At 36.5% G+C, this 16,526-nt stretch overlaps 1 protein-coding gene across 1 annotated transcript in view; it reads left to right on the top strand.

Moving 5' to 3' along the window:
• Nucleotides 1-16,526, top strand: part of COL11A1 (collagen type XI alpha 1 chain) — a 133,536-nt gene that overhangs the window by 68,985 nt on the left and 48,025 nt on the right. The window contains exons 27-36 of the mRNA XM_066192346.1: nt 677-721; nt 2,269-2,322; nt 2,405-2,449; nt 5,812-5,865; nt 6,770-6,877; nt 9,498-9,551; nt 12,756-12,809; nt 14,920-14,964; nt 15,093-15,146; nt 15,236-15,280. Coding sequence (XP_066048443.1) covers nt 677-721; nt 2,269-2,322; nt 2,405-2,449; nt 5,812-5,865; nt 6,770-6,877; nt 9,498-9,551; nt 12,756-12,809; nt 14,920-14,964; nt 15,093-15,146; nt 15,236-15,280 — 558 coding nt within the window. The remainder of the gene's footprint in view (nt 1-676; nt 722-2,268; nt 2,323-2,404; nt 2,450-5,811; nt 5,866-6,769; nt 6,878-9,497; nt 9,552-12,755; nt 12,810-14,919; nt 14,965-15,092; nt 15,147-15,235; nt 15,281-16,526) is intronic.

A 16,526-nucleotide genomic window follows, 5' to 3' on the forward strand; every position in this document is an offset into this window, starting at 1 on the left:
CAGTGTCCCAGCTGTGTCCCCTCACAGATCCGTGCCCTCCTGCAGCCATGTCACAATTATCTGTTAATCTTTAGCTTCATTAATTTGCCTTTAAGTTTTGCAATTTAAGTGCAAATTTTGTAAGAAGGGCAAACAGTGGATTGGCTAATGTTTTGAGTGCTATAGTATTAACATCAGTGATATAGAGCCAAGTTTGAGATGTAAATTCGTTTTGTTTAAAAAGCAAGTCACAGTTTAGAACAAAGACATAGAATGTTGAAATTAAAACAACCTTCTATTGAATCTTTTGATAAATTCTGTAATTTTAAAAATATTTTTAGGAATGTCTTCATGCTACAAAATAAATCACCCTTGTTTCAAAATCAGAGGTGAGAGCCTCTTGCATTAAAAGCCTCTTACTGCTGAAACATTAACTAAACAGAAGGACTGGTCAGCATATTCCTGAAAATATTGACAAAAATGTAACTTTAGTCCAGTGTTTCCTTTTTTATGTTAATTAAATTAGTATTGAAAGTAAAATATAACCTTTCCTCAAAATTTTGTGTGTCCATTCTAATACAGAAGAAATCTGATTAATGTCCTGAAATTCAAATGTTTAAATAATTGTGTTTTAATAATAAAATGTCACTCCTTAGAAATTATTACTTTTCAAATCAGATACATTTCTCTAAAACAGGGTCATCCTGGCAAAGAGGGTCAGTCTGGAGATAAAGGTGCATTGGTGAGTTTTAAAACTTTTCCATTTATTTACAGAGATTTCAAGAAAACTTTTGGTAATTTTTCATCTTTATTACACATTTGTTGCTTACAAGAACTATTTAAGAAAACCCATGACACATTCAAAGCATCTTTTCACAGATAAGCATACATATAAAAAAATATTAGAGATGGTAGAAAAACATATATATATATAATATTGGAGATGGTAAATAGGATAAAGATTACTCTTTTAAATTAAACCTCATCTTGGCTGAGTGGCAATGAAAAGTTGCACACATTTCTTACAAACAACTTGCAGATATTTTGAGTTTTCAGTTCTTTGTATGGAGTACTCACAAATGTTCTTCAGAATCTCCTTTTTTTGAAGCGATAAAAAGTGCATGCAAAGAGACCATGCATTTTTTAGGTCGTCTTCAACTCAGTGTCAGAGTAAAGTATTTTCTTTTACCTTATGAAGCCCTGAAAGGGCCTTGGAGCTCCTTAAAGTGTTCTGCTTACTCAGTATTGACCTTTATTTATCCAGAATAGTACCCTTTATAGCACCTGAATTCAGTTTCAGTTTTCAGGGGCAATACTAAAAGGTTGTATTCTGGATGACGTGAAGAGTGAATTAATGGGACATTTCAGAGAGTACAGCACCACTGACATCAGCACATTATATTTGTCAGAAGTGTTGTAATCTGTAAAAGACTTGTAAATTTTATCCTGATTTCTCAAGAAAATAAAGCTTACACACAGCATTTATGCTTTGAAAGTCCAAACACGTGGCCATCTGCCAGTTCTTGTGTCTTTTGAATTTACTGATCAATTTCAGCCAAATTTGATAGAAAATTCAGTTTCTCAGAGATGGTAACAGTCCGAAGGTTTTGTGAAAAGACACATTGGAGAGAGGAAAAAGACCCTATCAATGTCCCCATTAGTAAAAGATTTTGTTACCTGTCCATCTCAGAGACGGGAGAATCAGCAGAGCAGCTCAGCCTCCGACAGAGGTATCATGTTTCCAGGGCTCCTGGCTTCCACCCTTCACAGAACGCAGTTTCTTTAGGCCCTCCATCAGATTACATAGATCCAAGCAGAGCATCTTTAAAATACTCAGTAAAATGTAACTAAAGGAATCCAGGCACCAGTCAGTATAGATAGTACCATTAGTCTTTCAGCTGCCCATTATTTTGGTCTCTATTTTTGACTTGTGTCATCATCATAATTAGCCTGTAAATTATACCAATAAAACACCACTGGTTTCTAACTGCCATATTTTTGTTTGTTTCTGATTGTTTGTTCCTTTTTACAATCACCATTGTTTCAGATAATTTATATCATGCATAGATGCTTCCCAAATATACAAGTTAAATCCAAGTTCACAATTCTATTAATAATTTATAGTAACATGGTGCTTTTAATGCCTTAACTTTTCTTAGTGACAGGCAGCCCAGTGTTATTTTGCTGTCTCATACATTGTAGTGAAAGAATAAGGATTAGATTTTGAAGAGAACTGCTTGCTAACCAAAACCTGTACAAACAAAGGTTCTGTGCTTCAATATATTTTAGGGGCCTCCAGGTCCTCAGGGTCCAATTGGATATCCAGGTCCTCGTGGTGTAAAGGTAAGATTCAGTTATTGGATTCCTCCTCTCACACCTTTTGAATGTATGTACTTGTGGGTAATTCCTTATATTCTTCCTTTAGGGTGCTGATGGTGTCCGTGGACTCAAGGGATCCAAAGGTGAAAAGGTAAATCTGACTGCAGTTAATTCTTTTCCCTTTTTACACTGCAGCCTCTTCTGTCTCCTTCACTGCAGTATGCTCTATCTCACAGCAGTGAATTTATTTCTGCCTTTCCCTAAAGACATCCCGAGCCCAGTGCCTAAATCAGTGACCTTCATGGTTATTTATATTTACTTTGTACGCTGGTACAAAGTGCATATAAAACCTTCAGTTATTAGAATGTTTTCAATCCTCTTTGCACCAGTTTAGGTAACTTCTCTCTAAAGTGGCCTTGAGTAAAGAGTTAGACACCCCCTCCCTTATTATACAGTAGATACTGTAGTGGATATGGAGAGGCTGGTGCATCAGAGAGATTTGTGGTGACAGGGGTAGTTTTTATCTGTTTTGATAGAGCCATAAGATAGATCTGTATTTTTTATGTACATTGGGCAATGGCTTACTAGGCTCAAGGTATTTTGTCCCAGACCTTTGGCTTTGCCGAAGTGATGGACTGCCCCAGTCGGATCCATATATATGAATGTGAAAAAAGCTCTTATTTCCCCTGATACTATTAATTCTGTGTGTAGAGCTCTCCCTGGAGCAAACACCAACCACTGGGATCTGGACTGACTTCTGATGGTCTGTGGTGGCTGAAACTGCAGCCAGTGTTGGTTTAAAGTCACACTTCCTTCAGCACTCAAAATGAGAGACACACAACAGACCATCAGTCATACCTCCTGACCACACAGGCTAATCCACTCTTGAGGCTCTGCTGGCTAATATATATATATAGGTATATAGATATTTATAGATATTTCTAAAGCAGAAGACACAGTCTTGCCAAAAAGCCCTGATTCAGAACTTGCCTCCAGTGCCAAGAGCTGCTGTACATTTTCAAGCCTTCCTAAGCCACAGTTTGTCTAGACTGCATGCTCATTTTAGAGTTGCTCATTAAATCTAAGCTGAAAAAGAGTGTGTATAACATCCATGGAGACTGGACAGTTCAAAACCCCAGCTTTTTCTTGGGCCTTATTGGATGATTAATATCATGCTTGGACAAAATACAGGACTTGTATATAAATACATTTCATATATGTGTGTATATGTATCTGTATATCACTGAATACTGATTAGCACAATGCCTCCAATACTTCTGTGTTCCTAAAATTGAGCTCACAGTTGCAGTAAGAGAGTGAATTCTACTGAATACCTCCAAAAGTCACACAAAGATATTGCATAGTTTGTTCTCTTAGTGCTTTAGGGGTTTGTTCACAGGCCTTTTTTAACTGAAATTATTCAGCTGCCATTACATGGGGGAAAGCACTGCAAGAGAACAAAATAAATAACCTTATCATTTAGGGAAGCCCCCACAGATCTGGAATTGTCCAGGAAGCCTATCTCTATACTGACCAGTAAATGTGGCTAGAACTCTAGCTATTTTATTTTTTGTTATCAGCAGAGGAGGAAATAGAGCATTCAGCTCTCTCCTCCTACACAGATTAAAATCAGCTTCTTACAGATTTCAAAATCTGGAATCTCACTGTGAAAACTGAAGAAGAGTTTCAGTTCATTTGGCAGCCATTTGGTCAGCAGTTGGCACATGGTCAGTCCTTGCTAAGAATTCGCATGTAATGATTACTGGTCATATTATTGGCCGTAACTGAGCACCTTTTAAAACTGAAGTTTTTTGATGTATTCTTCACACTGCCTTTTTCATTTCTTTATAAATCTTAAGAAAAGCCAACTTAAAAATTTAATTTATGCAATATAAGATGACGACATAAAACTTTGTTTCATCGTATGGAAAGCATGGGAAAACTGCTTTTAGACTTTTGTCTAAAAGTCTTTTGGTTTGTAGTATATTTTTGAAATTAATTATAGTGTCACCTCTTTTGGGTTTTTTTACATTAACACATTTTATTCAAAAACTATATTTACTTGTTTGATTTGTTTTGTGGGGGTTTTTTTTGTTTTGGTTTGGGGTTTTTTTTTCATTTGGTTTGGGGGTTTTTTTGGTTTTTTTTTTTTTTTTTTTTTGGTGGATGGGGGTTTTTTGGGGGTGTGTTTTTGTTTTGTTTTGTGTTTTGGTTTGTTGGATTTTTCTTTTTAACTTTTGATGCCTCCTTGCCTATTTTGAGTTGTTTACCACAAGCAGATCTACTTCTATCACCCTTTCTAGGGTTATTGTTTCATACTCTACGACTGCTTCTAAATTCAAAATGGCTTTAGCCCTGCAGTCCATTTCACTTGGTGATCAGGGAGAAGATAAAACTTTTGTGAGCCCAGGAATGAAAAAAGCAAACTTCTATTTGAACATGAGGATTAAATACAAAACTTTCTTTCTTTCTTTTGGTATTTTCTTCAGTAACGTGGAGCACATTGTCACTTTCTTCTGGTTTTATTGACAGTCCAAATATTACTCCGATTCTCAGATTTGAAGTCAGCAGTATTACTTTAGCATATAAAAAACTAATAGCATCATAGTAAAACATTTTACTATGTTTTTATTCATCATAAAGACGTTTGCTGCCATGTTACAACTAAGCATCAGATGAAAATGGAATCTTTGTTGCCTGGATTTTGGAACAGTAGTTTTATGATGAGTCACACAGGATCACAGAATTTTTTTATTATTAGTAGGTTGGAGGAGACCTTCAAGATCATTTAATCCAACCCATGTTAGGCAGTAAATAAATGATTTTTATTAGAAATAGCAATAATGTGCACCTGTTTTGCCCCTCTGTTTGGATTCAGTCTTAATGCTTATTGTGTTTCTACTTTCTTTCAATCACTTCAGCCAATGAGAGTAGGCAGGGCTGAGCATGGCTGGATATCAGACTGCTGTATAGTGATCACTACTTCTTTTAAGCTGTAAGCATTATTATGTTTGGGTTTTGTGTCAATTTATTAAGATGTTACAAGCAGTCAACTTTTGATTCCTTTCATGATTTTATTAAGGCACAAGATTAAAAGAAAAGCTACTTAAGAGGAAAGTTCTGCTATCAAAAGAATAAGGCTGAATTATTTGTCACCGATTTTTTTTATTTTATTGAATGGATGACTATTAAAAAGAATGATAATCAAAAATGGAATTAAGAAAGGACTTTGCAAGACAATTCATATTAAAACAGAATAATGGCATTGTTTCTACTTTAAATAGATTTTTGAACAACTGGTATTAAGAATTTTCAAACTTAAAATTATTTTGTGTAGTGCACTGGTGTTCTTTCTATAAAGCAGTAGCAGTCAGATTAGATTTTCTGAAGTTCCCACTTGATCTACACAGGTTATTTTAATCTGTTGCAAATTTATTTTCTTACCTTTTTTTGTAGGAAAAAGAAAGTTGCTCTATATTACTAAGTCTTTAAATGCATTTCTGCCTTTTTTAGGGTGAAGATGGTTTTCCAGGATTTAAAGGTGACATGGGTCTTAAAGGTGACCGGGTAAGCATTTATTCATAGCCCAAATATTCTTAAAAGTTTAAATGCTATTGTTTTGAAAAGAACACTGAAGTGGACAAAAGTACTTAAAGTAAAAATAAAATATGGGCTAGTATTTAAAAATATTTCTATTCCCTGTGCATGCACAAATCCGATCCAGAGATATGGTTCTTGTGAATCAAAAATGGCACAATCATAAAGAGGAAGAGAATGTCGGTCTTGAATATCCTTTTCACTGAGCTTCTTCCTAGGGAAGCTCCTTTTCCAGATTCCAAGATCTCCAGTATTTGCCTGAGGAAAAGTTATCTAGGATAAATCTATCTAGGATTTCCATTCCAACCCAGCATTTTGCATATATCTCTGCCAAAATGCTGTTTATGAAGTTCAGTGAGCAATTACTTCCTTTCATAGGAAGTGTTGTGAAGGTTGTAAAAAAGCTTTTCATAAGAGGCTTCTGCCTGTATCTGTAGTCTGTATGCATAAATAACTGTGAAGGTGGTAGCCACATAAGTACTTAGATAAAGACAATTTTCTTTCTATGGACTGCCAGGATGCCATCTCAAAAATTAAGATTACAGTTACCAAATGCAGCTGTCTTCAAACAAGACAACTAGGCTCTAACACACTGAAAGTGATATTCATTGTCTAATTTTTATATATTTGCATTTGTATAATGAACAGAAGTAGTTGTATTTTCCTAATAGGAAACTGAACAGGGCTTACAGCAACCTGATCTATTTGCAGATGCCCCTCTGCACTGCAGAAAGCCTGGATGACCTTTAAAGGTTCCTTCCAACCCAAAATACTGTATGATTCTATTCTCTGTTTAGATTTACTGCAGATTTATTTTCAAGTAATTGTAGGTAATCTTTCCAATATATGCATGAAGACCATTGTTGTATTTTAGGGAGAAATTGGTCAGCCAGGTCCACGAGGAGAAGATGGCCCAGAAGGTCCAAAAGGTCGAGCAGGTCCATCTGGGGACCCAGGTGCTGCTGGTCCAGCTGGGGAAAAGGTCAGTAGCCAGAAATCAACATAAACAGGCCATTGCCTCATAACATAATCTCCATCACTGAAAAACAAGCCTTCAGGTCTGCTAAATCTTTTTGTGACACTACTGCAACAGGCCACCAGAGTTCCCATTTGATCAAGGATTGGGAATTCTTGTCCTGTAAGTATACAAAAAGGCATTGTAGTACTCCACCAGTACATAAGGCAACTCCATTCTTATCCCACATCACATACAGTGCATGCCAACTGTGGAAAACAGCACAAATAAAATAGCTGGGCACAAAGGAGGATAAAGGTGCGCTGAAGAGTGAATTAATATTGAGTCACATTACAACAAATGGTGACTTGGAATTTTTTTTAAATGGAAAACTTTTCCTGAATAAAAATCCCAAATAGGTTTGGCAAAAGGGAAAAGGGTTGTTAAGAGGGAGGTCTAATGAAAGGATGGTGAAAAAAGAGAGATCAAGCACAGGGTACAATCTCTGTAGAATCCTGGCTTCAACAAAAACCATTTGAGTTTGGTATAAAGGATGGAAAGGAGGCTGAGAAATGTGTGTGTGGGTACTGTCAGAAAGGAAAGGTGGTTTCATCAGTGGTAATATAAATAACTGGAGCTGTATGATGATATAAAACAACATAAAAATGATGGTTCAAAAATGTATATGCTATATATATGTAAATGTATATCACTTAAATGAGAAGATGCTGATGAATATATTTCCCTTTAAATTTTTTGGTGAACTATAGCTTCTATTCTAGTTCTCTCTTGAAAAAAAAATAGGGGGTGCATAAACCAAATCAAAACAAACCAAACCTTTTTTTCTAATAGTTGGTAGTTTTTAAATTCAAATTTGAGTTATTTTCAGTTCTTATTCAAATTACTCCCTATGAATATAGGTTTTCAACCGTTTCTTCTTCACTGTGACATATTTGGGACTCTCCCAGTATACAAGTCAAGAATCTGAAGCCCTAGATATCAGAAGATATTTGAAAAAAAAAGTTGGTGTTAATAACACTATTAGCTGGCCTTGTAATTTTAGACCCACAGTTTTCCCTTTTCTACAAATGTTTACAGCTTTTCTTGCCCACTGGAAGACACACATCTTTTGTGGGTATTCTGTGGATACTTGGACAGAATGGAATGGGTCAGAGAGGAATATTTTGGTGTTATTCCTGTGATATTTATTTTAGTGCAAAAACTGGAATAATGACTGTGAACTTTTAGATCTTTCCACAATATTTGGAAAGTCTGTAAGAGCAGATATAAATGTTTTGCTCCCTTGTAATTCTTATGATGTATTTAATGCAAATGTACTATTCTTGGAAGGAAAGTAGTGAAATTACTGCAGTAGTTCTTGTTCTCTGTGTGCATCTGATTCCATAAGAAAACTCTATTTCCCAAGTAGGTCTAAAGCTGGATTTGCTTGGTTAATGAAATCCCAAGTAGGGTGCCAAAAAAATTAGGAGCGTATCAGAAATGAGCTCATAATAAAAAAATCTTTATTCACACTCACAACCTAGGCAACTTGACTTACTGGCTCAAAAAATCAGAGACAAAACTTTCACTGAATCTGGCAAGAGTTTGATGTGCTGTCATGCTGCAAAACATTTAAATCATTGCAATGCATGTGGCTTGTTTCAGGGTGGCAAATAACAGGCAGCATTATGAGTAGTTTCTTAAATGTAAAAATTTTTTCCCAATAATGTCTCACCAGACACATGTGCTTACATGAATGGGATAATACTCAACATATTTATTTATGTGCTGTATTTTTTACCAATAGACATTTTGGGGAAAATTTCCTTCTCCATGCAAGTCTCTCTTTCCTATTTTGCGTTATCTGTGCTTACTGCAGAGTACCATAGGATACTTTACAGTCATCTTTTCCACTTAGATCTTCTCCAGAACCTGGTATTCTAGAACCTAGGGAAATTTTTCCCCAGAGTTCCCATCTTTCAAAGTCTGAAACTGCCTTCCCTTGCCTTTGAAAGTGGCAAACCATCACTCATCCTCTAGAGGTCTAAAGAGACCAACTCAATGGAGTAGGGTACTGTATTTCTTTTCTGGGAATGGTTGATGTCAGTGCTGATCAGTCTTTTCTGAGCATAGCAAGTTGGTAATGGTTGTTGACAAATCCATTGTCAGCAAATAATCTGTGGGGTATAATTTATCATAGTCTCGGTTTAGAACTATTCAGGAAAAGAACTGATTCTTCAAATGCCTATTCATGAAAGTCAGCCATTACAAAGTATAAATTAAAAATAATGTCTTCTCACTTAAACCTATTAACACCCTGATTTTTTAGAGAATAATTATTTTTTAATGACCTCAACCACATAGAACTGCATGGCACTTCATGGAAGAAAAAAAACCTTTGAGGTATTAGTTTCTCTGGATTCATGCATTGGAGTGGGATTTTTGTTTCAGTTTCAGGCACTAAGCCCAGTGGTGATTAATTATAAAAATGAGAAATTGATTTAATTTAATATTATATTCCATGGAGTATCATCACTCTATGTTGTGGAAAAATTATTTTGTATAGAAGCTTGCTGAACTGCAAAGGAGGATACAGTAAAGTTTAACAGTGGATAAAGTAAAATTTAACACTGCCTTCTCATTTCAGGGTAAGCTTGGTGTACCCGGACTGCCAGGATATCCAGGAAGACAAGGTCCAAAGGTGAGCTGTAAATGAGCTGTATATTGAGTGTTTTGGCACTGGTCACAATGGCATTTCTGTTTGGGGAAGCAGGGTGTGGACACCAAAGAAAGGGCTGTTTTTCTCATTTTCTTTATTAACAATCATATTCTGAAGCAAAATCCTTAAAAATGTAGGATTCCATATATCAGTCTCTTTATGGAGCACCTCTTCTTACTGTACTACCCTTTAGCATCTTCTCCTGAGTTGTATTGTACCAGCATCAGACTGGCATGCACTAAACTGGGAAAGGAAAGAATTGCTGACATTCTTGAAAGAGAATAGGCATTTTATTGACTACATGGGTGCTGACAGTGATGGGAATTTTCAGTGTGGTACAGGGATTCCATTTGTGTCATTAGCGCTTCTTCCAGGAAATAAACCGTATTTCTTTGAAATTTACAAATTGAAAAATTTGAAATATAATTCACAATTTTTCTCATGTTTTCCTTTAGTTTCTTTTAAGACAGGCATGAAAAAACACAATCCTTGGTTAATTTGAATGTCTATATCTATCCTTCACCTACTTTACATATTTGGATTGCAATAGAAAACCACACAGGGGCTTCTGGTTTCAAACATTTTTATGAAACAAATTTGTATCAACTTCATCCTAACACCTCTTCTAGAAATGGACATGTTAAATTAATTGCAGGATCTCTTTTCTGAGATTAGAAAGAAAAAAGATGGAATAAAAGCAAAGCTCTACGGACACTGTGTAGAGGAGACTATTAGGGAGACATTGTAACTCCGGCCCCTCTCAAAGACATGTCTGGGTAAATATCACAAGAAAAAGAATCCCTTAACATTCCTACACATCTGAACAGTCAACCTGCAGTAAAATCCTCAATTCTGCTCTACTTTGGATTTGTTTTATTTCCAAATTTGAAATTGTGGGGCATTTTGGATGAAATACATCTTCCTGACTGGCAAAATGTTTTTCTGACTCTGCCCTATATTTTGAGCCTTTTTAGACAAGTGAATGGACTATCTGAAGAATGCTTATTCACTGAACACTGCATCAGTGAAAAATATTAAAATTATCTATGGAAAGTACTCATGAAAACTATTCACATTGAAAGACACAGGGGTTTTGGCTTCAGTTTCTTAACTCAAAATGTCTGAGACTTCTGTCTCCTTTGGAATTGTCTTTTGAAAAATCTAAGATAAGAGTATTGCATTATTCAGTTCTAAGAACAAAAATGATGTAACATTTCACATAAAAGTTGATAGATTGTTTTTTCAACAAAGACTTGATCAAGAACTTCCTTGCATTAAATTTTTATCATGCAAAAATTGAAAATAGTTCTCAAGCTGAATTCACTGCTGCTCTTCCAATTTGTTGCTTAAATCTCCAAGAAAGATTAATGACAGCTACAATGGAAAACTTACTAGAGACTTCTTTGGAAACTGAGTCACAGGCCAGTTCAAATTAACATGAGGGAGTGGGAAAAAAAAAAAAGGCAGAAAAATATATTAGCTATGTAAAACAAATAGGAGATCTTGTCCTAGTATTATCAAGAAAGTTGACATCATTCTTTTTGCTGATACTTGCTTTTCTTTAAGTTTTTTTTCTAAGAAATGTTTTCAGAGTACTGCCATTGTCTGATAATTTTCAGCACACTTTTTTTTCCTCCAATCCAGTCCTCTTCATTAGCGCAGCTGCAAAAACTGCTGTACATGTAAGATATTTATAACCAAGTCATAACTACTAGTGCCCCATCATCTGCTCCGGTTCTTTCAGCCTTTTAATTTTAAAGCACATGCTTGGGCTTCACAGACTAGAATCTTTAGTTTTATTCTTATATAAAGTTATAACTAGTCAGGAATTAAGAAGTAAGAAAGGAAGTTAAGAGAAAAGGGATAGGGAAGGGAAGGGAAGGGAAGGGAAGGGAAGGGAAGGGAAGGGAAGGGAAGGGAAGGGAAGGGAAGGGAAGGGAAGGGAAGGGAAGGGAAGGGAAGGGAAGGGAAGGGAAGGGAAGGGAAGGGAAGGGAAGGGAAGGGAAGGGAAGGGAAGGGAAGGGAAGGGAAGGGAAGGGAAGGGAAGGGAAGGGAAGGGAAGGGAAGGGAAGGGAAGGGAAGGGAAGGGAAGGGAAGGGAGAAAAATATTACTTTTCTACCACCAGTCAATATCAGTAAGGGTTTCGTTAGAATCTGTATTAGTGAAGTTGTACTACCCCTAAGTCTTTTATGGATAATTGGAATGGTTAAGTAAAACAACATTCATTAGAGGAAAAACAGGAGGAAGAACAAGAGGGGGAAAAAAGAAAGAAAAATTCATTTCAAAGAGCACCAAGAAATTCTATTTTAGATTTCTGTTATATCCATTTTATTTGCCACTAAAATGCTAACAGCAAGCTGCACAGACCTAGATGCGTTGTGACAGCAGGGACTCTGACTAGTAAATTTTAGTGGTTGGCCAAACCAAACACTCTCTTCATTTTCATCCCCAGTCAGTTAAAAGTATATTTTATCATGATTATTGCCTCTTTGCCTCCCCAGTTCCTTAGGAAAAATTAACACCTGGGCAGGTAAAAGGTCTGCTGTCCCACTGAACCTTTGTGCCAGAAGCAAAGAAAATAATAACTGTTTCCACTGGACTGGGCAGTTAGCAGAAGAAAAGGGGAGGAAGAAAGGAGGAGGAATAGAGCTGGGAGCAGTTTCAAGTCAGATAATCTCATAAATTCTGCCTATGTATGAGTTGCATGGATCAGTTAAATGAAACTGTCCATTGGTTGGTTTACAGCGAATAAAGAACTTGAAGTAATTAATTTACAGCTCAGTAAAGTGAATAGAGGATGTGGCAAATCCTTACCATTTTTTGGAATTATTTTTTAAAAGAGTTATCTTACTGTGAGACAACAAGGCTTTGTTTGTTTGTCTTCATTATGATACAGTTATTTCTAGTGGGCTGTTACTAATAATTACTTTCCTACTTTGAAAAAGGTGCAGATTTAAAGAATATTTTATTGCCAAATAAGATGACAAATAATGTCCATTCTATACACTGATTTTTTTTTAATGCTTTCTGGACTTGAGGCATAATGGTAAGTTTACTTACAGCTGTCACGCTGCAAGCTTGGCATGTACGGTGTACATGGAGTTGTGCTTTATGTGTCTGTTAAATGTTGTCTCCACTGTTTTGCTCTTGATACCCTCTGACGTTTGCATTGATTTCTTACATAGGGCTCAACTGGTTTCCCAGGATTTCCAGGTGCCAACGGAGAGAAAGGTGCAAGGGTATGATAATTCATTCTTGCATAACACTTAATTAACTTCTAAAATTATGTGCTGGGGGAAAAGACTGAAATTTAAAGATACAAGTTACTATCTAAAGAACAATAGAAACAGGCTTTTCACATTCAAGACAGACCTCCATCTTTATGTAGAACAGGACATACTGAGGCACTATTTGCAATTCTTTAAGGTATTAATCTAAATGTACAAGAACTTGGACACTTCCTTGCTGCACATACTGCCATAATTATATAATTTGAAAAAGAGAATAAAAATCTCCTTTGCTGAAGGGTTTGGGGGCTTTTTTGGACAGTATAGCTGAATGAGTTGGCAAGAACTATTTTCCTGTATCCCATGAATTATCCTGCTACCATGCAATTTGCCCTCAAGGAAATTCAACTTGTATTTCATTAATATTCTGACTTGCCACAAAGGTTTTTTTTTTTAAGCTTAGCTTCAAAAAGGCAAAATATACCAGGCAAGATGAAGAACGTATACTAATACATGTATTAGAAGAATGTAAAATTATGTCTGGTGCTGCTTTGTTCACTTGAAGCAGGTGAGGGGAAATGTGTTAAGCATGTTCTTCAAACTATAACAATTAAAATATATTAGAAAGAAGGTCACTGTACTGTTGTCTCTTAAACTCAATGGAATATAGCAGGGTATGTTAGAAAATTGGTGAAGTTGATGAGTCAGAATTCATAGCTGATAGCAACATCAAGTCGAACCGTTAATATACGTTATTATTCTTAAAGCAGAAATTCATTATTTTAAGATTAAATATATGAAATCCAATAGCATTTGCATCACTCATGTTCAGTTTAAATTGTTATTTCGTTATTTTAGCTTAGATAAAGATGCATTGTTATGTACACGCACAAGCAACAAAGCAATGCTCAGTTCATCTGTGTTGTGAAAATATGAGGCAACTGCTAATAAAGGTAGCAGTCTGGGAAAAAAGCGAAATGATAGGATCAAATAGGATGCTTAAAATTGATGTGTTGATATTATATTGATCTGTTTTCAGGTCTTCTTAAAGCTTTTAGTTCAACTAGGGTATTAACCACATAATTAATACCATGAAACTGCTGGTACACTGAAATATTATGTTGATCATCAATGAGCCCCTAACTGCAGGTTTTGTAATGAGAATCAGATACTATTGTTAATCTTGCCTAGAGGGTTATCATGATGTTTTATGCTACCACACATACAAGCACTAAAAAAGACAGTCCCTGTCCTTGAGAAGATCACAGACTGAGTAGCATTTCAAAAACAACACATCAATTTTATTCTGACAAATGAAATAAAACCAACAGTACAAAAAAATGGGGGGGGGGGGTGGAGGGGGTGGGAACTTGTCAAGAACACATGTGAATGCATTTAGCTGGTTTCCAATAAAAGCGAGCTTTGTGCTAAAACATCTCTAGTGATTTTTAGTTGCTGGTTTGTTTACCTCAGAGATCAGAAAGTACCGGCCATCAGGTTCCTTTCTCTAGCTGAAGAATACTTTCTTGAATTTTAAGATTCTTTGCATTGCAAAGTACAGCAATTCCAGTTCAGAGGCTAAAGAAAAAATTATGTTGAACATGATAAGGAGATATATTAAAGCAAAAAATTAAGGACTGGTATTCTGGCAAGTTCTGTATCTCTGTCAAGTGTGCATAATTTTGGTAAGTATTACAGTGCCCATTCCTGTTATAGAGGAAGAGAGGCTTGCCCTTTCCTTTCTCTATTAACCTGTGGAGCTGTCCACAGGAACCTGGGAACTTCGTTTTAAAGGCTGTTCACGCCAAGTCCTTTACTGCAGAGGGACTCTGTTTGTTTTGTGCCACCTTCAATACTGTTTTAATGTCGTTTAAAACGTTCTAATGCCTCTGACAGAATCTGACTCTCAGGCAAATTTAGTGCATTTAGTCACAAGCCCCAGTGAACTCAGAAAGATAACCAATTTTATCAAGGACCATGATTCTGTAAATTGAAATGCAAAGTAGATAGTTAAAGGTAAAATAACATTTAAACTTAAGGGAGTTGCTCTCTGCCTCCAGTAAAAAAACTTTATCTCACAAATAGAGTGCCTGCTAAGATTTCTGTGAACTTCTCTTTCCAGGGGCTGCATGGCAAACCAGGCCCCAGAGGACAGCGAGGACCAACAGTACGTTCTTTTGATTTGCAATTTAGAAGCATCCCTGTGTAAATTGTCTCCACTATACTGTGAAGAATTGCTTTTAAGATTGTAATATCTGGTATTTATCATCAAGTGCATCTGTGTTAAATTGACAGGGTCCAAGAGGCTCAAGAGGTCCCAGAGGTCCCACTGGTAAACCAGGTCCAAAGGTAATTGTCAAGCGCACTGTATAGATTGGCTACAGGCTGTTTCTTTTAAATAAGTGTGAATCCTTGAACATACTGTCTTTCTTTTCCAGGGAACTTCAGGCAATGATGGTCCTCCTGGCCCACCAGGCGAAAGGGTTTGTGAAAGCCATCTTTGTACATGTTTTTTCCCCCTGTATAGGAGTCTGATTGGGGGTGGGAGGGTTGTTTTATTTTCAGTTATCCCTCTCATATCTCTGTGCTTTGACCAGTGTACCCAGAACTAACAAAACCTCGGTTCCAATGATGTTTTCACAAAGTTATGAGTGAGGTGGCTGCAGTTTGCTCAAAGCTTCCAGCTGTATCTCAGTCATGTACATACAGGAGCCAGAGAGTACATACACACTTTGTGTTACATCCATGCACTTTGTGTACACCCCTGTGAATTACAGGTGTACTCACAGCTCAGGCTCTTCTGAATTCCTCACTTACTGCAGCTTACTGCCTGTTCACTGGATTAGCAAACACTCAAGCCACATCCAGAAGATGCTTTTCTGAAGCAGATGAGGTTTTTTGTTTGGATCAGCTTAGAATTCCCTTCAACCTATTTTCTGCATGCTTCAGAAATCCTATTGTTCTCTCTAAAACAAAATTTTCTGCTTGCTATTATCATACCAATCAATACACAAGTGCACTACACAGCTCATTTTACAGCAGTGTAAAGAAAAAAGAGTATTAAGAAATCGTATTCGTAATGGCACCACTTGAAAACCCAGTCAGTTTAAGTGGATGAGCTTTCTGCCAAAGTATTTTTGAAAAGCTTAAACTTTTCTTTTGTAGTCATATTTCATTAAACTGCTAACCTTTTTGATATAGAAAGCCTAAAGATCTTCTCCCCATATCCACAGCAAAGTCCCAGTGTTCTGTAGGGGTGTTATTCTTCAGGAGGGAGCTCCTTATGCATTTTCCCCAACTCCATAATGTCACTTTTTTTGGCATTAGCGAGAATGTGGGATGGAGAGTATGAGGCAGGAATGGAATGTGGGCTGCTTTACACTGAGGAGGATCAGAGGCAGCCTACCAGAAGGGGAATAGCAGATCCTTGTGGAAGAGGAGTTTGCTGACAGCTCCAAGAGTTTGCAAGGAAGAGAAGTTGTGGGGATACTAAAACAATGAGAAGATCAATCCAAGATGAAGGCATCCCTGGGGAGAAACTGATAAAAGCAAAGAGATGAAAAATCATGGAGCACCATGTCTCTCATCACTTGTTTAATATAAGTCTCAGGCATCTATTTGTTTCCCAAGAGGATGAGTGTCAGCCAAAAAATAAAACTGTCATCTCACTCCTCTGAGACTATTTCAGCTACCAATCACAAAAATAATAAATAATATCCTGTGTAGCTA

This window comes from Chamaea fasciata, unplaced genomic scaffold (assembly GCF_029207755.1).
Source record: "Chamaea fasciata isolate MVZ Bird 193981 ecotype frontalis unplaced genomic scaffold, bChaFas1.0.hap1 SCAF_10, whole genome shotgun sequence".
Classification (NCBI taxonomy): domain Eukaryota; kingdom Metazoa; phylum Chordata; class Aves; order Passeriformes; family Sylviidae; genus Chamaea; species Chamaea fasciata.